The sequence below is a fragment of the Dromiciops gliroides genome, chromosome 4 (genome assembly GCF_019393635.1).
Source record: "Dromiciops gliroides isolate mDroGli1 chromosome 4, mDroGli1.pri, whole genome shotgun sequence".
In the NCBI taxonomy this organism is placed as follows: domain Eukaryota; kingdom Metazoa; phylum Chordata; class Mammalia; order Microbiotheria; family Microbiotheriidae; genus Dromiciops; species Dromiciops gliroides.
The window spans coordinates 70,504,939-70,529,745 of NC_057864.1; the positions used below are offsets into that span (position 1 = coordinate 70,504,939).

Here is a 24,807-nt window from a genome sequence, read left to right on the forward strand (position 1 = left end):
GGGCCCTGGCCACTGGATCCCTTTAGCGGCTATTACAAGATAGATGGAGCTCAATCCAACAGTCTCCTTGATTATAGAACCCAAGCGTCCTAACACTTGAGCCTCCTCTAAAACAAACTAAAATATTAAGAGAGGATGACTTTTTGCTCCACAACTAATGAAGCTTATATTTTTTAAAAAGTGTCAACTATTTTCCTAGTTTTCTATTTGTTGTTTTGTATGGTGTTTTTCCCCCCAAAGCTGTGGGTTGATTTGTTTGTGTTTTCTTTTTAAATGTATCCCGTATGTGATAAAATATTTCAAGCATTTCAAAGTATTTTTAATAAGGCTTGTTTCCTGTTTTAATCACTGAAATATGTTTTCTAAACCCCAGTGTTTATAATTAGGAGAACACACTTAGAATTGTGTGGTTCTACTGTATTGGAAAAACACGAGAGGGGTGGATTTCTTGCATATCACATGTGTATCCCAGGGGTGCACAGCAGCCTTTCAGACCCCTCTCTGCTTATCACATCTGGGCACGCATACGTGGTCAAAGGCTTCTACTGGCTCCACTTTTATAGCATCTTCAAAGGCGATGAAATGGGGACACCTAAGTAGCTTTACAATGCCTTTCACTGAGTGCCTCAGATAAAACACATTCCCGGAAGCCTTGAAGAAGCTCACCTTGATGAGTTCTGCTAATAGCACAGGGTGGATGCTCTGCGTCTGGCTCAGGAGGATTGAGCTGATACCCTCACAGTAATGCAGGGCCTGGGATGTGAGGCCGTAATCCGCCAGACGGGAGGCATAAAGTAGTTTGTATACCTGGGAAGGAAAAAGAGGGCCAATGGTCAGTTAGTCCAGGAGAGGGAAACAAGAGAAAGAACTGTGGAGAAGACGTCTTGAAGGTCTGATGACTGACCACCCGGCTCCAAATGGCTTTCCTACTTAAGGTTGGAAAGCTGTGTACTATTAACTCTGAAAAAGCCCAATTCTAAATCTAGTATGGACTTACCAGGTCATGTAGAAAGCCATGAAAACCAAATGAACTCGATTTTCCCATGGTTCTGGATACCATGAAAGTGAACTGAGCTATTACATATTTGCCATTCAGCTAATACAACACTCATATCTTTGTAGTAAACTGTTTTTTGGTAGTAAACTTTTAATGTACCACAACTCTCTGTATATGCCATATCTCACAGTAAACTGCAGACTCCATGAAGAGGACCAGTGTCATATCTGTCTCTCTCAAATGTACTTATCACGTATTATTTGGTATTATATTTATCTGTGTTCTCCACTAAAGTTCTACTTCCGTGCCTTATCCTGGTGTGTGGGGGGGACGGTGGTGATCTGGGTTCTCTAAAGACTATGCCTTTGAAAACATGAGTTCTGGCAGGTCTGATCAACTAGAAGTAGCTTCAGGTTAAGACCTAGTGATAGACTACATTTCTGGTCCAAATACAAGAGAGTTTTTGATATCTTGAAGAGCAGTGGGCTGAGAACCAAATCTTAGGAATCCTCATAGGCAGGGAGAAGGAAGAAGAGGAGTCAGATAAAAAGAAAAAGACAAGACAGGCAGAGTTAGGATGAAAATCGGGGGCTAATGTTCTAGTATCACAAAAGCCAAGAAGAAGAAACCACCAAGAAGAGAATAGTCAATAGTAGTAAGCCCCATATTTCTGGATAGTTGATATATTCTAATGTTAAGCAGCTGAGGACTTGGCATTCACAAAGGGCAAATTTAGCTGGGAAAGATGGGCAAAACTAGCATCTCTATTTTGGAGAGATTCTAAATCAGCAAATACTGAAGAGAAAGAAGAGATGAAGAAATGGTGGTTGTGAGATAGGAATGAGATTGAAGTACCTGAGAGGCAGTTAGGGGGCACAGTAGATGGCACACTAGACATGGAATCAGGATGACCTAAGTTCTCCTCTCTTGGTTTTCATGACATTGTTCTGTCTCGATCCTCCTAATATTTATACGACCATTCCTTCCTCAAGTCCTTTGCTGGAACATCATTCATCTCATGCCCTTCCCCACGATTGTTGGTATACCACCAAAGCTCTGTCCTGGGCCATCTCCTATTTTCTCTCTTTACCTCTCACTTGGTGTTCTCATCCTTTCCCCATCCTTTCTCGATGAAGATGATTGGACAGCTAGGTGGCACAGTAAATATCGAGTGCCCTCAAAGAGACTCATCTCTGTGAGTTCAAATCTGGCTTCAGATACTTCTGTGTGACCCTGGGCAAGTCACTTAACCTATTTGCCTCAGTTCCTCATCTATAAAATGAATTAGGATATTTCAATACTGGATATTTCAAACAGGGTATCTCACAAGCATCTCAAACTCAAGTGCAGAACAGAACTCTTCATTTTTCCTCCTAAAACTGACCCTTCTTCCAAACTTCCCCATTCCCTGTTGAGGACACCACCATTCTTCTGGTCCCCCAGGCTTTCAACCTCAGTACCAGCCTCAGTGCCTCACTTTTCTGGCTAGTCCCATATAGCCAAACCATTTCCAAACCTTGTTGTTTCTACTCCCTCAACACCTCTCAAAAATGTTGCCTCTCCTCTCTCCTCACGCAGCTACCACCTTAATTCATCAACCTTTGCCTGGACTATTGTAATAGCCTCCTCATTGGTCTTCTAGGCTCAAATGCTCTCAACTTCAATCCATCCTCCATACAGCTGTTAAAATGGTTTTTCTAAAGCATGGGTCTAACGGTGTCAGTCTCCTACTTATTAAACTCCACTGGTTCCCTCTTATCTCTAGGATCAAATATAAATTTCTTTATCATTTAGAAACCTTGACAACCTTGCCCCAGTGTGCCTTTCCAGCCTTATCCCATATTTTCCCCTTCTAACACTCTGTGATCCAGCCAAACTGGTCTCCTTACTGTTCCTCATACATGACACTCAATCTCTATGCCTTTGCACTGGCTTTTCCCCATTCCTAAAATGCCCTCCTTTCTCACCTCTACCCCTTGGAAATCCTAGTTTCCTTCAAGATTCAGCTCACGCACCATCTTTCACATTCCCTCCTAGCCTCCCCCCAAAATTACTTTGCATTGTATCTCATGGGCAGCTAGATGACACAGTGGATAAGCGCCAGGCCTGCAGTCAGGAAGATATCCCCCTGAGTTCAAATCTGGCCTCAGACACTTACTAGCTATATGACCCTGGACAAATCATTTAACCCTGTTTGTCTCAGTTTCCTCATCTGTAAAATGAGCTAGAGAAGGAAATGGCAAACCACTCCAGCTTCCCTACCAAGAAAACCCCAAATAGGGTCACAAAGAATCAAATACAACTGAAATGACCGAGTGTGTGTATTTATATGTTGTATGCCCTGATTAAATATATATAGTCTTTGAGGATAGAAACTGTTTCATTTTTGTCTTTGTAGTCCTAATACCTAGCACAATGAGTAACACGTAATAGGTGTTAATAAATGTGTAATGGAGAACTGGCTAATAAGCCTAGAGTATATGAGCATGTGCAGAACATCTACACCTGTTTCAAAGTCTACATAGGAACTGCATCAGTCAAATATTCTTGGCATGTTCATAAGGACTAGGTTCAGCTGATGCAATCTCCATATGAACATTGGAGCCATTCCATACATTCCACTGTTGCTCATGAGGACTAGTTTCACTGGCCAGTCTTCTATTTTAAAATGCTTGTGGGGGCAGCTAGGTGGTACAGTGGATAAAGCACTGGCCCTGGATTCAGGAGGACCTGAGTTCAAATCCTGTCTCAGACACTTGACACTTATTAGCTGTGTGACCCTGGGCAAGTCACTTAACCCTCATTGCCCCCACCAAAAATAAAATAAAATAAAATGCTTGTGGATTGATTGACTGATTGATTGATTATCCTAACAAAGGGGTTTGCAAAAATCTTTGCAACCAGTGACCTTGTCAGGGTTACAAATCCTTTAAAGATCATCTTTTGCTGGAGACAGGGTTAAACAGAAGCTTTTTGAGGAAAAAAATGATCAATTTTCCCAGGACTCAAAGCTGACCGGGAACCTGGAATAAATAACTTATCATATGTACCTGATAGGATCATCAAAGATGAAGACATCGGCGGCATTAGCTGATCATGGATACACTGCATCTGATATGTGGTAATGCCAAGGAATGTAGTTACCTGGAAAGAAGGGATGGAGGATTTGGGGCGTCCCAACATCTGACAGTATTCGAAGATTTCCGTCCTTTGGATGGCCTCAGTGGTTGCAAATTTCAAAAACTCCTGACTAAAACCAAGGAATAATGGTAAATAAAAGAATGTAAAGCGTAGGAAAGAAATAAGAATTCCTTGTAGGCAGAGAAACAGACCACCTCCAACCTACGGTAGGGTTTTGATCTCCAGGTAAATTACTTCAGTATGAAAATTATTCATGAGAGGTTCTGATCTTCCTCCCCATCCCACCACTACTACCTTCTAGAACTTGGAGAAAAATGCAAGAGAATAATACCACTGAGTAGCTGTGAAATATAACCATGGGGGCAGCTAGGTGGCACAGTGGATGGAGCACCGGCCCTGGATTCAGGAGGACCTGAGTTCAAATCCGACCTCGGACACTTGACACTTACTGTGTGACCCTAGGCAAGTCACTTGACCCCAATTGCCCCACAAAAAATAAAATTAAATATAACATGGAATTTCTTACTCAAGAACCAAGCAAAGCAAGCTGAACCCAGAATACAGGCTTCTCTCTATCCTTCTCTGTGCAATATAGGGGAGCATCTCATCTAGACTACTCTCATATTGTGAATGACCAGTAATTTCTCTCTATTGGGAACATGAGTGTGTGTATTTTCCAAGGTGTCCCCAAAGAAAAACCCTAAAACCCCAGAAAACAACCATTTGCCTGGGAAAAAAAAATCATCCTTGGCCCCGGGGATAGACTGATTCTACTGTCCTAAGACCTGCCTAGCTAAGTCCAGAGAAGCCCAACACCGATGCAAGATGACTACTAGGTGATGAATCCTTTCAATGAAATAATATTCTGAAAAAATGACATGAAGGAAGCAACTATCAGAGCTTCACAGAGAGGATGGTGAGCAGGGACAGCTCAGAAGAAAATAGCAGAAATGCTGCTAAGGCAGAAATCAAAGGGCTACCCATGTATTTGGATGAGTGAGGAGACAGAAAAAGCTGCTACTACATTCAGTGATCAGAAGGAAAACCAAAAGATTCCACCTGCTCAAAATATCTTCCCTAACACCCTGCTTCGGTTCCTAAAACTGAGCAGAGGACCACAAAATGATCAGAGATTTGGAGCTGGGGTGACCTCAGAGGCCATCTGATATCCCCAAACTTTCATTTTAAAGGTGAGGAAACTGAGGTCCAGGGAAGTGAATTTAACTTACCCAAAGTTGGGGCAGCTAGGTGGCGCAGTGGATAGAGCACCGGCCCTGGAGTCAGGAGGACCTGAGTTCAAATCCGGCCTCAGACACTTTACACACTTACTAGCTGTGTGACCCTGGGCAAGTCACTTAACCCCAATTGCCTCACAAAAAAAAATTAAAATAAAAAAATAAACTTACCCAAAGTCACAAGAGTCAGAGATGAGACCTGAACACACGTCCTCTTTCTCTAGATCTCTCTTTTCACTGTATCACCCAGCCTCCCCAGCTTTCTCTGATATTAATATTAATAATAATAGAATTTTTCTCCAGTCACTCCTCTGCCTGGATTGTTCCTACCTTTCCAGTGTTCTTATATCTTACTCTCCTCCAGATACTCTAAGATCCAGTGATATAGGCCTCCTTGCTTTTCCTCCCACATTACATTCCATTTCCCGAGTCTGCATTTTCACTGGCTGTTCCCCATGCATAGAATTCTCTCCCTCCTCACCTCTGCCGCCTAACTTCCCTAGCTTCTTTTGTGTCTCAACTGAAATCCCACTTTCTGCAAGAAGCCTTTCCCAAGGAGCAGCTAGGTGGTGCAGTGACTAGAGTACTGGCCCTGGAGTCAGGAGGACCTGAGTTCAAATTTGGCCCCAGATACTTACCAGCTGTATGACCCTGGGCAAGTCACTTAACCTCAATTGCCTCTAAGGGGAAAAAAAAGAAGCCTTTCCCAGCCCCCTATAATGGTAGTCCCTTCCCTCTGAGATTATATACCTTTAATTTACCCTGTATATATCTTGTTTGTAAACACTTGTTTGAATGTAGCCTCCCTCATTAGCTTGTAAACTCCTTGGGGGAAGGGACTATTGCCTTTTCTTTGAGATTAGCTTCAATTTATGCTGGATATATCTTGTTTGTTTGCATGGAATCACCCCCATCAGTCCATGAGCTCTTTGGGAACAGGGACTGTTTTTGCTTTTCTTCAAATTTCCCCAGTGCTTTGCACTGCACTTGGAACACTCAATAAATGCTTGTTGACTTGACTCTGAATTAAGACCCTGTCTCCAGAAACTCCCTTTTAAACTGCAAATCTGGGACCCAAGAAGGGGAACAGATTAATGAAGACATACAATCATTATGGCATTAATACAGAAAAATGTCTATGATGAGCTAGCGATCCCTTGACAGAGAACAAGGACCTCTCAGAATGAGACTGGTAAACTTTGATTGGGGGGAGGAGGGGGCATTACAAAGACTAGCTCTCTCTAGGGAGAGCTAGTTGGAACAGAGTATTGGGGTAGAGGGTGTTTGGGTCATTGGCCTTGGGTGGCCAGAGCGGCAGCACCCTGAAGATACTGGGCATTAGGAGGATAAACAGAAGAGAAGGTGGCAAGAAAGAAACCAATTCCCTGAAAAATAGAATGGGGCCAGCCCTGTATGTCACAGGCACCCAGCAATTTCCCAAGGAACCTGGGACTTCCCACTGCACTGCCCTGTCCTGTCCCTCCAAAATGTTATCTCATTTTGTAGTTTTCAGACTGTGGGACCAGAGCACCACCTGGTGGCCAAATACATTTGATGCAAACACTAAAATATTTCTCAATTTAAGTGACATCTGCAGATCAAGGACCCTTGGTGGTCCATGATGGCTGAGGTGCCATTTCTCTGCATCCAAAGATGCTACCCAGGGATATTGCCCTTGGAAACAGTACTGACCTGGAGATCTCATAAAAGGGAGGGGGGAAAAAAGGGAGGGGAAATTGAATCTAAGAGAGATTATAAAATTCAAAATGTCCTTTAAAAAAAAAAGGGCCCTCCCTTCACACGTGTTCCATCTACTTCCCCTCTGCTAACATATCCATGTACCTGTGGCTACTGCCCAGCAAAACCAGGTGGTCTGTCTTCACAGTGTAGTGACCAAAAGGCAAATGGGCCATCAGGTAGCAGAAGTGAGCTGCCTCCAATAGCCCTTTCCCCGCTGGATGAAAAAAGCAAAGGCCAGTCAAGGTTATGCCAATCACCAGAGGACGTGCCCATGCAGAGATCAGTGAATCTAATGGTATACGCATGGATACCCTCTGGTGGGAAAATGAAGAAATACATGCCCCCCCCCACCCCACATTCTCAATCTCAGTCATTTGGGGCCTTGATAATTAGCAAATAAATCCAGAGCAGGTGTGCTTGGGAGGGAGGGAGGCAGGATGGAAGGGTATTTAGTCAGGGGAAAGGGACTTCTGGTTAGAAATTCACTGGTGTTTCTAATTACTGCTGTCAGTCCTAAGGTTAGGAAGTGATTGAGATCCATATCTAAAACTTTTGATGAAGGAGATCAGAGGAGACACACAGAACCGAGGGTAGATCTTTGCTCCTTTCCCCACGGTTTCCATGGGAGAGCTCTCTCCCCAGCAGAATGTAAGTTCCCAGAGGGCAGGAACTGATTTATTTTTGTCTTTGCATCTCCTACACTTAGCAGTGCCCAGCACTTAATAAATGTGTGTTGATTCATTGACCTTCCTTCCAGAGAGACACTGGTATTGGGGAAATGCATCTCACAGCTCCAGCTTTTTGCGGGCATATTCTGTGCTGAGACTTCTCTAAGTGGGTTTGGAAAAAAAAAAATCTCTGCTTCTTTTGCCTTACCCAGGGTATCTCCCATCGTAATGATGGCTCGCTGGTGCAATTCTGGGTCTCCAGCATGATTGGAAAGCATTACTGCCAGATGTGGCCTCCAGTCTCCCCAATGCTGGTCCCCACAGCACTGAAAAACAGGAGGAGAAAGAAGGCAGGTTAATGGAATTTCCCAGAGCTGGACTGACAGAGAAGAGGGATCCCTCCTGAGAATCATGGGATTATAGGATCTCAGAACTGGAAGGGTGATTGAGTCATTCCAACTTCCCAGCTAATGTAGGAGACCCCCTCCCTCCCCTCCAGCATTCCTGATGGGTTCTGCTGGCCCTTTAGGATTGACCAGGGAGGGCGTCCTTGGAGAGTGGAGAATCAGTATTTCTGCTGCCTCAGCCATTCCCTTCAGGGAATGAGCAGCCTTGCCTGACCTCCTATCTTTTCTTAACAGCACTGCTGTCACCTAGTGACCCAGGAAGTCAGGGAGAATAAACAAGTAGGAAAATTCAGTATATTGAGAATATCTGTTATGAGGAGACCTGGGAGCTGGGCGCTAAATTCCAGGGACATGGTTTAGAGGAGAAAAAGTAAGGAAAGTATATGGGCCAACAGCCATCCAATCTACATATCCCTCTACATCCGGGGTTCTTTCATCTTTTTTGTGTCGTGAACCCCTTTGGCAGGCTGGAGAAGCCTAAGGACTCCTTCTCAAAATGAGGTTTTTAAATGCATAAAATAAAATATACAGGATTGTCGATTACATAAGGATATAATTAAATACATAAGGATGGAATTTATTCACATCCAACTTTATAAACCCCTTGAACTGTAATCTTCCTTCCCTTGTTTCCTCCTCTGCCCACATGTTAGCCACTGGGGTATCTGCTAGTGCCTCTCCTAGTAGATATTTAGAGGCAAAGATAACTGATGAAATGACATGCTGTATGCTGCATTCTGTATGGCACGCTACCATACATGCATACATACATGCAGCAGCAGGTTAAAACTAAAGAGTGAGATGAGGCTCCGGAGTCATTGAGTTTCACCAAATATGGGATAATGAGTAGCAATATCACAAGACACCTCATCCCGTTGAGGAATCTAAAGGCCCACTAGCCACACTGTCACCCCCTCATCTCTTCACCTGAAGAGTGGGGCTGCCACCCACCGATGCAGACAAACTAATGAATATCGACATAATTCATGAGTACACAAGCTAGCTCTGATGCGCTCATTAGGCCCATGCTTGTTGAAGTTGAAACCAGCAGGGAAGAGGCAAGATGTAGGTCAGAGGGCTCCCCTATACACGCTAATGGCCTTATCAATCACGCTCCCTTCCTCCCCAAACACCCTGTCCAGGCTGGCACTTGCAAACCTCCTTTGGGAGGGTGAGACAGATAATTCACACTATACAAAGAGAAGAGAGAGAGCCAGCTGGTACCGATTTAGCCTTAATGAATAAGTTCAAGCCACCAGGCCTAGATGAACCACAGTAACAACCCAGGGAACTGGAAGGAATCGTGCATATGAGTGTGAAGGCCTTACTTCAAATGCCTATCTTCAAAAGACCATAAAGAATGTGAGACAGGGCTCAAGAAGGAGAGAGGTTATTCTCATTTTTAGAAAGGGAAGACACCACAGACTGTAAACTAGAGGCCAGTGGGTTAGACTTTGGATTCCTGGGGGAAATAATTATGAGAGTCATCAAAATGATGGTTGGTAAACAACTAGAAAAGCAAGCAGTGATCCCAAAGAACTAGCATGGCTTTATCAAGAGCAGGCCCTGCCAACCCATCCTCATTTCCTTTTTTGACATAGGCCGAGGTCACCCACTGCATCCTGGGCCATGACCGGTATTCTTGACTTTTGTCCTGCCACTGGACTTCGATGACTCTGGAGGAAAGAGTGAGGCTAATCTGCCTCACGTAAATCCATCTCCTTCATGATGTCATTTGTCGTCTTCAAGAACAAAGGATGAGGGGCAGCTAGGTAGCGCGATGGATAGAGGACAGGCCCTGGATTCAGGAGGACCTGAGATCAAATCCAGCCTCGGACACTTGACACTTACTAGCTGTGTGACCCTGGGCAAGTCACTTAACCCCAATTGCCTCACCAAAAGAACAAAGAAAAAAAAAAAAGAACAAAGGATGAACAGTAACAACGATCAGATTGGTGGCAGCATAGCATCAAGTACAGACCTTGGGAAGTCAGGAAGGCCTGGGTTCAGGTCCTCCCTCTGACAAAGGCTGTATGACAATGGGCAAGCTACTTATCTTTTTTAGTGCCAGGAAAATCTATAAATTACAGACAGTGGTTCATCTGCATTCAAGATGGATGAATTCCCCTCATAATGAAGTCAGAGGTCCAAAACAAGACAACCCCAAAACTCTAAGCTGGTAGTTCAAGAGAATGCTATAGGTAGAATTGACCTGGATTTCAGGTAAGCTTTTAACAGTCTCCCTTGCTAATCTTGTGGACAAAATGGAGAGGTGTGGCCAATAGGATTGGAGAGAGTTGATTGGTGACTTGGGGAAGAAGGAAAGCCAGAGTACTCGGTAGTTTGATGCCAGCTTGAAAGGAAGTTGCTAGTGGAGTGCCTTGGAAAATCTGCTTTTAGACCTGTGTTAGTGGATGTTTTTATCAACAAATTTTATAAAATCAAAGAGAACATACTAATCAGATTTGAAAATGGTATCAAGCAAATACGAATGGCCATATGTTGGATGACAGAGTCAGGATCCAAGAAGACTTTGACCACCTGGGTTTAATCTAATAAGACAAATTTTAATAGTGAAAAAAAAAACCAAAAGCTTACCCTAGGGTTTAAAGAAATAAACTTCACAAGTACAAGATTGGAAAGGGATAGCTAGACATCACCTCTTTTGAAATGGATCCAGGAAGTTTAGTGGACTATAGGATTAATGTGAGTCAACATTGCAATATAGCAGCCCAAAAAAAAATAATGCTATCCTGGGCCACATTGATAAATGAATTCTTTGAGCAAATACATTATTTTTACTTTTATAAATACCCAAATGAATTATAAATGACAGATAAAGAAAGATGTTACCTGTATCCAGAGAAAGAAGTAATAAATGGAAATGTATACAATAATTTTACATACACATACACATATATATGTTTATATATGTATACATATATATGTATATGTATATGCTTAGTTTCTGGATTTGGGTTTTTATAAACATATAAACACATTGTTCTCCTATATGAACAATCACTCCTCCCATCGCCAAAGAATCAGTCTTAACCTCCATTTTCAGGACTTTTTTTTTGCTCAGGAAGCACTTCAGGACTGTTTTTAATTCTGAAAGGGCTGTCCCATCTAAGATAGATGCAGTAATAACTGAACATTGTACTTCTCTACAATGCACATTCATTGTGGTAGAAAATGCTTAAATGACTCCTGGGGTATTGTTTAAGTGACCACTTTCATCAAACAAATTCATGAAGTTGGATGTAATGGAGGAAAATCTCTCTTTGGCCATCATGTCACTTAGGGTTTTCATCTTAACAATATGCTTTATATGGTTATTGATAATAGAGTTAGTCATTTGGGGTTCCTTTAAAGGTTCTGTTACCAGGTCCAGTTTATCCATCTCAGATGCAGCAGGATAAAGAGAAGTGACGTTATCAGCTTTGTAGACCCTAGACTTGAATTAGAGACTTTTCCATTGGTCCCAGGACACAGAATTTGGACCAACGGGTGGGATTTACAAAGAGGACTGTAATGGGCAGCTAGGTGGCTCAGTGGATAAAGCACTGGCCATGGATTCAGGAGGACCTGAGTTCAAATCTGGCCTCAGACAACTGACACTAGCTGTGTGACCCTGGGCAAGTCACTCAACCCTCATTGCCCTGCAAAAAAAAAAAAAAGACAAAAACAAAGAGGGATGTAAGAAAATGCAGCACATCCTAACCATTAGAGCTGTCCAAAGCAGGAATTGGCTGCTTCAGGATAGCACCATTTGCCCCTCACTAAATGTCATTTGCCTCAGACAAACTAGCCTGGGAAAGACGTTAATTAGAAAGATCAAGGTCACCCACTGTATCCCAGGCTACCAATCTTCTTGACTTTTGTTTTGCCACTGGAGTTTTCTGACTCTGGAGGAGAGAGTGAGGCTGATGACTTTGCACAGCTTTGCTTCACTTAAATCTAATTCACTCACAAGTCATCCCCCTCATTGGTCCTCTTTGAGAATGAAGGATGAACAATAACAAAAAAAATGTCATTTGGGCAGCTAGGTGGTACAGTGGAGAGAGTGTTGGACCTGAAGTCAGGAAGACTCATCTTCCTGAGTTCAAATCTGGCCTCAGATACTTACTAGCCATGTGAACCTGGGCAATCCTGTTTGCCTCAGTTTCCTCATCTATAAAATAAGCTGGAGAAGAAAATGGTAAATCATTCCAGTATCTTTCCCAAGAAAACCCCAAATAAGGTCACAAAGAATTGGACACCACTGAAACAATTAAACAACAACAAAAAAATGTCATTTGGCCTTCTCTTGATGATATTTAGTGAAGGGCAAACTGTCATATCATAGGAATCTTTTCAGGGGATCTCTCCTATATAGAAGTATGTTTAGAAGGGATTGGAACCAGAGGTTCTTTGAACCTCTCCACCTCTACCTCTGAGACTCCATGACTTTGTAAAGCAAGCCCAGATGTTGGTTTCCTTGTAATGATCACTGCACACCAGAGAACAACATCATACCTCAAGACTGTCAGATTGTCAGAAAACTCCAGGACTGTGAATTCCAATATTATATCTACCATATCTTAGCTCAGACATCAGCTCTTAGTGTCTCCTCGTCTGCAAAACAGGGGTGACAATACTAATTCTTCCTCATAGGGCCACTGGGAAGAACAAGAGATCATAATGATCATGAGTAACCTTGCATGACTGAGAACTTCTTATCAGTTTCCCCAGATGGGGCAGCAGCCAGCCTGAGGCATCATGAGAATCACTCCACAGGACCCAATGTGATAGACTTTGCAGGACAACTCTTGTTGGCAAGTAGCCACCCATGAGGGAAGAAAAGGAGGAGTCCGGGGAATTGACCCTCAGTGTAAAGTAAGCCAATATCATATTTCCTAATACCCCCGACCCCATAACACAAAGGGCACCAGGGGTCGGGTTAGGGGCATCTAACTGCATACAGTACCGTAGCTGCCTGAGGAATCCTCCCGGACATGAGCTGGAAGAGAGTCTGCAGGGGATCGTTGAGGGCCAGAGAGCTAATGAAGCTGAGAACAAAAAAAAAGGGCCATAATCAATGCACTATTTGGGATCGCAGACCAAGCTGAGGAAACAATGGTGTCTGTTCACCTCAGACATGGAAAAGGGCTTTTTCAGCTTTTCGAGATGCTGCATTTATGAAAACATAAGCTATTCTCTATGGCAAATCACGGGTCACAACAAGAGCAATAATATTAATAATTATAATAACATCAATAGCAATAGCTAGCATTTGCAGAGCACTTTAAAGTTAATAAAGCACTTAACATAGGTTATTTCATAGGATTTTCACAATCCCATGAAGTAGGTGCTATAATTATCCTCCTTTTACAGATGAGAAAACTGATCCCAGTTACTCATTGTACCATACACTCTTCTAAGAGAATTATCTACCTGAGGTTCAAGCCTGAGGGGAATTACTCCTCTTTGGCATCAAGACCTGAACCCTGACATTTCTTGAACCACTGCATTTCATGCAAGAAACCAGCCTTCATCCACTGAGCAGCAGGCTTCATAACTCCCAGATCTCTCAAGGCATCAAGCACCACCTTGTAGTTCTTCTGCAAAGCAGTCCTTCTCCTCCTCCTCCTCCTCCTTCTCTTCTTCCTCCTTCTCCTCTTCCTCCTCAGCTACCCATCACCCACTAACTGCATATTAGCTTTCTGTGCCAAATCCATAGGCCTGGATGTGGGTTTGTGGTTTTTTTTTCTATTTCATCACAAGTATAAAGCTGCCCAGGCTTATAATTCTGTGCGCACAAGCACTAAATGACCATTATCAATAACCAAAGAGGCGTGGAACAGGGACCAGAAATTATCCTACTGATGACAAACTGCAGAATATGCTTAACAAGGATATAATAAGGTCTACAGCTGATTTGAGATTTAAGGATATTCCGTGGGAGATATTTTTCACAATTCACTGGGTCCCATCAAAGAGCAATGGGCCAAAACAAAAAGCTGAAGCAGCGACAAGTCCTGCAAGCGTGGGAGTGGTGGGATGCTCATTGCTATTAGCCCAAAAGGGATTATTTTCAAGAACAGCATCTCTTTTTTAATATCACTCTGATCTTGGGAGTTTGAAACTCTTTAAATGATGTCATTTTGGAACTCTTCACCATTTTAAATTTTCTTGACATTTTTGTCGTTCAGTCGTTTTTCAATCATGTCCACCTCTTCATGACCCCATTTGGGGTTTTCTTGGCAAAAATACTGGAGTGGTTTGTCATTTCCTTTTCCAGCTCATTTGACAGATGAGGAAACTAAGGCAAACAGGGTTAAGTAATTTACCCAGGGTCACACAGCTAGTGTTTGAAGCCAGCTTTGAACTCAGGAAGATGAGTCTTCCAGACTTAAGGCCCGCCACTCTATCTACTGCCTGCCCTTGACATAAGGCAAAACTATTCCTGGTCCCATATGACAGCTGGGGAAACTAAGGTCTGGGGCAATAAAATTATTTCACTAGTCACTATGTAGAATAGCCTCCCCTATCAGTATGACAATCACTAGATCTTAAAGAAATAAACATTGAGTTGGCTTCATAGCTATAACCAAGGGGAAGACAAGTATTAAAGCATAATCTTCCTTCCCACTTAGTTTTTTATAGACCATATCCCCTATAAAAATATTACTAAGATTCTTTGGTCTTTTGGGGGGCAGGAAGAAAGGGTCAGAATATCTAAGCAGGGTTCTCTGTAAGTGGGCTTATTGTGTCTGCATTTGAGAAATCTGCCAAAGATGAATCTGTATCTGGTACACAATAAAATAGTAGAATATGAGATACTGTGCCTCATTATTTCTTGGAATCCTGCATTCTCTCCCACACCACATCCCCACAATCCACTAAATATTGTGAGCAAACAGGGGTTCCTACCTACCCATTCATGACCCAGCTGTAGGTCCTTGGGTCCATCTTGCTGGACAAGAAGAGTGCATGGCCCCACAAATGATTCCTCATGGCCCATTCCAGGGCTTCCTAAAATCAAGCATGCATCTGGGTCAGTATCAGCCTTCTTGATCTACCACCACTGAAAAATGGTATTTCTTTGCTTGGGGCTTATTCACCAGAACCAGGTTGAGATGGTTATATGGTACAGTGGCTAGCATATAGGCAGTTCACTTGTTTGTTGTTCATCCTTCATTTTCATAGAAAACCAATGACATCACAGGGTGATGTCCTGACTTGTGTGTGCATTGGTTTTAAGTGAAGCAGAGTTATAGGCCTTGGAATCCAGAAGACCCATATTTTGATCCTGCTTCAGATACTCCCTAGCTGAATGAGCCTGATCAAGTCATTTAACTTCTCTGTGCCTCAGTTTCCTCATCTGTAAAATGGGAAGAATAATAATAATAATAATAATAGTGCCTGTCTTACAAGGTTGGAGGGAGGATCAAATGAGTTAACATAGGTAAAGAGCTTTGTAAAGCTTAAAGCATACTAGTAGTAGTAAACCAAGTTACAAGGTCTTTTTGTAGCTCAGGTATTAATATTAAAGAAAAAGAAATGTCTGACACATAGTAGATACTTAATAATACTTGTTCCCACTCCTTCCTCCACCCCCCCACATAAGCAAAAGCATTTAAAACATATAGAACTTTGTAAATATTATCACAATTGATCCTCATAACAACCCTGGGAGGCAGGTGCCTTTATTGTCCTTTTTTAGCTGTTTTAAATTATTATTTATTTTTAAGATGTTTTTTCTTTTTAAGCTTTTAGTTCCAAATTTTCTCCCTATCCCCCCACATACATGCACACACTTACTGAGAAGGCAAACAATATGTATAATCTTATTGTTATGGATAAGGAAACTGAGGCAGACAGCAGTTCAAAGATATGCCCAGAATCGCACAGCTCTTAAGTGTCTAAATTTGAGCTCAGGTCTTCCTGACTCCAGGCCCAGTTCTCTTTTTCTTTCTTTTTTTTTTTTTTGGTGAGGCAATTGGGGTTAAGTGACTTGCCCATGGTCACACAGCTAGTAAGTGATAAGTGTCTGAAGCCAGATTTGAACTCAGGTCTTCCTGAATCCAGGGCCGGTGCTCTATCCACTGGGCCACCTAGCTGCCCCTTTATATATATATATATATATATATTTTGGTGACAGGCCCAGTTCTCTATCCACAGCACCACCCAGTTGATTATTTCTTCTACCAGTTTGCTCCTCCCCTACCTCCACTCCCCAAGAACCAAGAGTCATAAAGCTATTGCCTTTAAACCCTGACTAGCAGCTGTGGTCAGTCTTCAGACTTAGCCAAGTATAACATCCTTGACCTTATTAAAGGCCAAAAAACTCCCTGTGTCTAAGACATGAGAAGCAGAGGAGGAAGTACCAGAGTGGTGTAACTTTAATCCCAATACTGGACTCAACCTGCTTCTCAAACACTGAAAACAGTTTCCATCATCAGCCCTGGTCCACAGACACTGTGTTGATTTGTTAAATTAATAATAGATAAGGGCTACATGCTCTAATAGCTACCATCAGGAATGATATTCACACCTCTCTAAGGCTGAATCAATCATGTCAATGACTCCATGAGAGAGCAAATATATCTAACTTTCCCTAAAATAGAGATTCATTCAACAAATATTTATTGAACGGTGGATGTGTATAAGGCACCATGCTAGTATTACCCATTACTTCCTCAATGCCAGGAAATTTGTCATTTGGGGACCGTAATGAGCTAATGAGCTAATTCTACCTCCAGGTGAAAAGAAATTGATCATTCTAAACAACTCCCTATTTAATCCTTTCAGAGAGAAACAGAGACAGAGACAGAGACACAGAGAGAGACAGAGAGAGGAAAGAAAGGAGAGAGGGAGAGACAGACAGACAGAAAGGCAAAGGGGGAGAAGGGAGGGAGGGAGAGGGAGGAAGGGCACTATGGGATTATGGGTAGACAGCAGCCCTTAACCTTAGAGTCAGGAAGACCTAGGCTTAAGTCCAGCTTCTGATGTATACTATCTGTATTTCCCTAGGCAAATCACTTACCTCACAAGTTAACCTCTCAGTGTCATAGGCACACTAAGAAGCTGCTGACCTGTTGAAAAGGAAGAAATGGAGGGAGGGAGAGAAGGAGGAAGGAAAGGGGAAAGGAAGGAAAGAAGGAAAGAAAGAAGGGAGGGGAGGAAGGAGGGAGGGAGGGAAGGAAGGAAGGCTTGGTCTCTTAGGCCATCAGTCCTACCCTGTGTTTGCCCAAACCTGTCATCCTCTTATGTGACTGAAATCCCTATAATATCCCCCCCAATTTTTTAAAAAATTTTCTACTAAAGCACCGCGTCTGTTGTTGCTGTTGAGTCATCTCGGTTGTGTCCGACTCTCTGTGACTCCATTTGGGGTTGTCTTGGCAGAAATACAGGAATGGTTTACCATTTCCTTCTCCAGCTCATTTTACAGTTTGCCTGAAGCAAACAGGGTGACTTGCCCAGGGTCAAAAAGCTAGAAAATGTCTAAAACTGGATTTGAACTCAGGAAGATGAGTCTTCCTGACTCCAGGCCCAGCTCTCTATCCACCATGTCTAGACTACTTTAAAAATAAAACTCCCTGAGAGGCAGCTAGGTGGCACAGTGGATAGAGTCAGGAGTACCTGAGTTCAAATCCGGCCTCAGACACTTAATACTTACTAGCTATGTGACCCTGGGCAAGTCACTTAACCGCCCCCCCCACTTGCCTCACTAAAAAAAATAAAAATTTAAAAAATTTAAAAAATAAAATAAAATGAAATAAAACTCCCTGTGAGATATAGGCATAAAATTAGAGATTACTTGCCTTCTTTCTTCCATAGAAGAGAAGTTTAGTAAACTTCTCGATAATCTGGGCTGGAGTCTCCATGCTGGGAGGAATCTCACCAGTGAGGAGATTGGGTGTCCCAGAGCTCGGTACTGGCCAATCATCATCGGTCAAGTTGATCAGGTTAGCTACAGGAGCTTGTCTCTTATATCTCTCCAGCCTCTTGCAGTCTTGCATCAACAGCTCAGCTACATCCGACCCCACCATTGACTTCAGAACAAAGAGAATAGATCATGAGGCCTATAGCAGGAGTCCAACAATAGCCTGGGTTGGTTCTAATCTGTGGCTCAGACTAAGAAAACAATGACTTACAAGCCCTGCCCTTTCTAAAAGATCTGTATAATAAGAGAAAAGTTATTTCTTCCACTTTCCTCTACCTTACACACAGACACACACACAGACATACACACATGTACACGTGCATTGTTGATGATAGTCGTGACTTCTTTGGAAGACCATCAGGAGCAAGTTAGACAAAAAATTGTAACTCTTTTGTGGGGTTGTAAGCCGGCTGGACCATCATGCAAGTGGAAGGGTTCACATATTGAAATTGGCATTTGTGTAGTACAGAAGATAGAGGGTCAGCCTTGGAAATCAGAAGACCTGAGTTCAAGTCGTGACTCTCATATTTTCTAACTATGGAATAAGAAAAAGTCACTTAACTTCTCGGTGACCCAATCAACCCCATAAGACTCTCTATAATAGCTGAGTTACCAGCCTCCATCAGTAGAGGGAGTTCACACACCAGGAGTTCCCTATCCTGATGAATTCACAGGTCTAGAGCAAAAATAACAATTATATGTACATGCACTCTTTTTTCCCCAGAGCAATTCTTTGCTTCTGACATTTTGCCATAAATGTCCATGAAATTAACTCCCCTTGATCCAAACCAGAAGACTCAAAATCCAGCCCTTCCATTCCCATCTGCCCTAACTGGGGCTGCGTGTCTACATACTCCATTCTGTCGACAGAGGAGAACCAGCAACTTCCAGAGAAGGGCCAAGTCTCTACCCCTTGGGGTCTCAGCCTTGGAACTCAAAGCTGCCTTCTGCTGGCAAAACAACATCACATCCACTTTGTGCACATCTTCCCTGTGGAAGCAACACAAGAAGTAGAGTCAGCCACTGGGAGTCATATTCCAGAACACTCAAGGGAAGGCTACTTAGGATTCTCTATAAACTGATGAAAGATGCCTCAGGGAAGGAGATTAGGGACTGACTATGAAGGCAACTAGATGAATGAGGATTACTCTAAAAGCCTGGCCACATAAATGGGGGGGGGGGGAAGGGAAGGTCTGGGAGCCATCATCTCAAGGAAGGAGAATGGACTTAGGTGGACTTAGGACCATCAGCTCATAAAGCATGTTCAAACTAAAGGAGGTTATAGGATCTAACCTCTCTTTTCCAAATGAGGAAACTGAGGCCCAGGGAGACTAAGGGACTTGCTTAAATTCCCCAAGCTAGGTAGTGACAGAGATGGAACGAGTCTAGATTTCCTGGTTCACAATTCAGTGGTCTTTCCATTATCCTCCATAGTTATATGCCACAGAAAACAAAGCTTTTATTCACTTAGAACTGAAGGAGAATGCCCCGTGGCCTTAGAAATACTCTGGGTTCTTGTTTTTTCTCTTGGAATGTACATCATCAAGCTGAGAAAAATAATCACTGAAATAGAGAAACTCCAATTCAATCCTACAGAGGGAAGAAGTGCCCACTCATACTAGTCTGACTATTGAATTTTGTCATGGAATTCCCTAGTGGAAGCCATGCTTTAAGGCTATTTTTTTTCAAAAGCATTAATTCACTTGCTGGCATCTTCCCAGAACCCAATCTGACAATGGTGTACTCTTCTAATATCCATCCGCTGTCACTCATACAGATCCCTAGAAATTCCTTGAGGTGATCTCTGCAAATGTTAATTGATTTTTTTCCCCTGGGTGGTCTCTTCTTTTTAAACCTATGTTTTCTTGTTCTCTTTAGCTACAAAAGATGAAATCAATATGGACAATGACACATTTGGCTCTGTCCTGCAATACAAAGGATTTTGCTCCATTATCCATTAGTGAACCTTTTCTTCAAAGAAAGTCAAGCCAGAGCCAAACAGATAGCAGCCTGAGAAGTACATTAGCCATGAACATAAGGGACTGACTTCTAGCTAATAAAGAAGACTTACTCAGAAAGTCCTATAAGAATTTTACCTGATCAGCGGTCCTGAGAAAGCTCTTAGCTCCTCTTGTTCTGCAGTGTCATTAAGGAAAACCTGAAAAACAAAAGTAGACTTCCTCTGTCCATCTGATGCCCTGCTCCACCTGGGCCAGTAGATGGAAAGGGTTTGTTCAGTCTCCCTTAGCCAACCTTCAGAGAAAATGGTTTAAAAAATCATTTGAGGGGCGGCTAGGTGGTGCAGTGGAGAGAGTACCGGCCCTGGATTCAGGAGTACCTGAGTTCAAATCCCGCCTCAGACACTTAACACTTACTAGCTGTGTGACCCTGGGCAAGTCACTTAACCCCAATTGCCTCACTAAAAAAAAAAAAAAAAAATCATTTGAGAACATTTCTGCTACTTAGGCAAGGCTATCCTAACTAAAAATAAAATCTTAATAGAAGGAAGTGGCCTTTTAATCAATGGAGACAGTGCATTGTAGAAAGCAGGATTTGATATCTAGAAATCTGGATTTAAATCCTAGTTCTACCATTTAACTTACTAGCTGGTTGATAGAATAATTATAGATAGATGAGTCAATGGGCAAGCCACTTATTCTATTGACACCTCAGTTTCCTTATCTGTAAAATGGAGATACTGGGCAGCTAGGTGGTGCAGTGGATAAAGCACCAGCCCTGGATTCAAAAGGACCTGAGTTCAAATCCAGCCTCAGACACTTGATACTTACTAGCTGTGTGACCCTGAGCAAGTCACTTAACCCTCATTGCCCCCACAAAAAAAAAAATATTTTTCCTGTAATTGGGGAAAAATAAAATATTAAATTTGTTAAATAAAATAAAATGGTTCATATCAGGTAGCTTGAAAAAATAAGACTTCAGATTCCAAACTGAAGGAAACCTCACATCTAGTCCAATCCCTTCATTTTACAGATGAGAAAACACATAGCTAGCAAATGGAAAAGCCAGGAGTTGAACTCAGGTCATCTGACTCCAAATCCAGAATATTTCCCACTGTATCATGTTTGAAATGGAGCATCGTGCTTCCTTTTCCCAAGCCTTGCCATAATCACAGTTCCTTATGATAAAGATCTGGGCAAGAAATTCAAATTCTAGTGCACTTAACTAGGCTCTAATGCCTGTCCAGGAATGGAACACTCCATAATCCAATTAGTTGTGATTCAGAACTCCACCAACCTGGAGCATGTCCTCTGTATCCAGTTGAAGAACAAGGAATCTTTCTACATGAGGCAGCCTGCTGTTAGCATGTCAAGGAAAACCTGGGCCCAAGCTAGTATGGTACAGTGGATAGGATGCCAGGTTGGAGTCAGAGAGACATGGATTCAAATCCTATCTCTGATGCTTTCTAGTTGTATAGTGATGGGCAAGTCACTAAAGCTCCCAGAGTCTTTATTTATGAACCTGTAAAATTATGGTGGTGCAGCAGATAGAACAGCAGACCTAGAGTCAGGAAGTCTCATTTTCATGAGTTCAAATCTGGCCTCGGGCACTTACTAGCTGTGTGACCCTGGACTAGTCACCAAACCCTGTTTGCCTCAGTTTCCTCATCTGTAAAATGAGCTGGAGAAGGAAATGGGAAACCACTCTAGTATCTTTGCCAAGAAAACCCCAAAGGGGGCATGAAGAGTTGAACACAACTGAAATGATTCAATAACAACAAGTATGCCAGGCACTGCGCAAAGAATTTTACAAATATTAGCTCATTTGATGAGTTGGAAAAAAAAAGTTTTCTTCTTGTTTCCCATGAAAGCAGATCATTATAATCTCTATACATGATCAGAAATTCAGACTGAGGAGGGTGAAAGAAGTTAAGAGCAGAAATGTACCCAGCACATCTTCGTGATAGGGGGAAGGAGAGGGCTTCCTAACATTTACCTCTAAACTGTGCACTTCCACAAGTGCTGCCTGCCCGTGAGCTGGGTGGTTGGGGCACACCAGAATCAGCTGACCTCCTGGCCCAAAACACACAGGTGTGTGAGGGATGAAGAACTTCATGGGATCCACAGGACGAACTGACGCATCTTCTAACCAGAGATACACAGAGATAATCATTGTCAGACACTGGTGTCTTGGGTTATAAAGCATTCCTGTGGAAATGACAGCTGGGGCAAGATTCTGGGTAGGCTAGAAAAATAGACAGGGCCCAAGTATCACAAGATAAAAGGATTGAGAGCTGAAAGGGATTATGATCTAAAACAGTTTTTTTTTAACTTTTTTGTATTATTGACCATTTTAGCAGACCAGTAAAGTCTAAGATTGATTTCTCAGAAGAGAACATGCTTTTAAATACATAAAATAAAATACATAGCATTACAAAGGAAATCGATTATGCCGGAAAATGGTTATCAAAATATTTTTATAGTTATATTTACATGAGACTGTGAGATCCTCAAGTTCAGGAACCTCTTTTGCCTTTCTTTGTATTCCCAGTGACTGGCATATAGTAGGTGCTTAATAAATGCTTATTGACTAAAGGTTCACCTTAGGTTTAGAATTCCTGCTCTAGAACCTCTATAGACCAGGCCAATTCCAAACATGTTACAAGGTTTAGATGATCATTCATTCCCAAAGGATAACCAACAGGTTCTTTCCTCTAACAAGGAAAAAAGACCCAATTTCTACAAAACATGCAAAATCCCTGGTCCTTGAGATTTCATTTCTCTGAGAATTCATCATCCCAGAAATGTCATTTTGCTCTGTGGGTGACCATTACCTTCTCCATCCCTTCCTGATTCCTCACCTCCAAGAGTCTCCTTTTAGGTAGGTGTTACTATCTAGGTAAAAAAAAAAGCCACCTTTTACTATCTCATGTCCCAAGTGGACCACCATTCAAATGCCAAACACGAGACAGCTGGAGGCAGCACCACCCCCCTAATAACTGACAATAAGATCTTCATTATCAGGGTAACTAGAGGACAAGAGATGGGAGCCTTGGGTTAATATCATAATTAAAATCCATGCTATGGAAGCCTATGCATTGAACCAATTAACAAGATTTATTAAGCACCTATTTTATACCAGATACTATTGTAGGCACTGGGGATACAAAGACAAAATATAAAATAATCCCTGCCCTCAAGGGGCTTATATTTTACCAGGGAATTCAGGACCATTTATAAATGAGGCAGGAGCTGGGCCTCAAACATGGTTTCTTAGCAGACCTGTGTTGCTGCCACCTGTCTGAACAGGACTCCAGGTCTTCAAAGGGGTTGAGTCAAACTGATCAGAGGAATCCAACATGTACTGACTGAGCTCATAGCTGCTGGAGCTAAGACCGGAATCCTTATACTGCTGGAGCAAGCTGGATTCACCAGACAATGAAAGCTGTAAATTAAAAAAAAATGTGAACAATCAACAAACATCTATTAAGCACCTACTATATGCTGGGCACTGGACAATGGAAACACATTGGGAAGATTGGACTTCATCAGTCGAGTAGATCATTGCAGAGGCCTCTCCCTCCTGTTAGTTCTCTTTTAAGAGAACCAAAATACGGGGCAGCTAGGTGGCGCAGTGGATAAAGCACCGGCCCTGGATTCAGGAGTACCTGAGTTCAAATCCGGCCTCAGAAACTTAACACTTACTAGCTGTGTGACCCTGGGCAAGTCACTTAACCCCAATTGCCTCACTAAAAAAAATTAAAAAAAAAAAAAAGAGAACCAAAATTCAAAATCCCCAATAAATACTGTGATAGTAAAAGGATTCCTAGGTAGAAAAAGAGTTCAATACATCAACAAGTATTTACTTGTGTTGTAAGAAGCGATGAGCAAGTGGATTTCAGAGAAACCTGGAAGGACTCAAATGAACTGATGCTGAGTGAGATAAGCAGAACCAGGAGAACATTGTACACAATATCAACAACGTTGTGTGTTGATCAGCTGTGATAGACTTGACTCTTCTCAGCAATACAATGGTCCAAGATAGTTCCAAGGGACTCATGATGGAAAATGTTCTCCAAATCCAAAAAAAAAACAAAGAGAACTATGGAATCTAGATGCAGATTGAACCATACTATTTCTATTTTGTTTTTGTTTTTCTTTTTTGAGGTTTTTCCTTTTTGCTCTGATCCTTCTTTCACAGCATGACTAATGCAGAAATATGTTTAATGTGATTGTACATATATAATCTACATCAGATTGCTTGCTGTCTTGGGGAAGGGGGCAGGAGGGGAGGGAGGGAGAAATATTTGAAACTAAAAATCTTATAAAAACAGATGTTGAAAACTATCTCTACATGTAACTGGAAAATAATAAGATACTTTTATGAAAAAACAAGTATTTCCTGAGCTAGGCACTGTAAAGCAGCAGTGTTAAACTCAAATAGAAACTGGAGCTGCTAATCCACACATAAAGATCCCTGTGACTCAGTTTTAAAATAAAATGTTAACCGTGATTTATTGCATTTTTATTTCTTTTGTTAAATGGTTCTTCATTTATTTTGTCAAATGATGCTCAATTATTTTGTTAAGTATTTTAAATGTTAAATTTCTATTTGATAAACATTTTTTTCTGGTGCTGGCCACACTCAGGAGTGGGCCCCTTGTAAAGGATACAGAACCCTAACCCCTGACTTTGGGAAACACAACCTAAATGAGGAGATAAGAGAGACA

The 24,807-nt window shown here is 42.1% G+C and overlaps 1 protein-coding gene across 6 annotated transcripts in view; it reads right to left on the reverse strand.

The window, feature by feature from the left end:
* LOC122726762 (protein transport protein Sec16B) overlaps positions 1–24,807 on the reverse strand; it is a 51,252-nt gene that overhangs the window by 13,508 nt on the left and 12,937 nt on the right. For 5 of the 6 annotated variants that reach the window (XM_043964700.1, XM_043964699.1, XM_043964701.1 and 2 more), the window contains 11 exons: positions 23,360–23,522; positions 22,074–22,222; positions 20,216–20,277; positions 18,974–19,109; positions 17,998–18,228; positions 15,108–15,205; positions 13,158–13,239; positions 7,990–8,107; positions 7,216–7,327; positions 4,142–4,247; positions 667–807 (listed from right to left, as the gene is read on the reverse strand). In XM_043964700.1, the coding sequence (XP_043820635.1) occupies positions 667–807; positions 4,142–4,247; positions 7,216–7,327; positions 7,990–8,107; positions 13,158–13,239; positions 15,108–15,205; positions 17,998–18,228; positions 18,974–19,109; positions 20,216–20,277; positions 22,074–22,222; positions 23,360–23,522 (1,398 nt within the window). The remainder of the gene's footprint in view (positions 1–666; positions 808–4,141; positions 4,248–7,215; positions 7,328–7,989; positions 8,108–13,157; positions 13,240–15,107; positions 15,206–17,997; positions 18,229–18,973; positions 19,110–20,215; positions 20,278–22,073; positions 22,223–23,359; positions 23,523–24,807) is intronic. The other variant, XM_043964703.1, reaches the window with a different exon arrangement.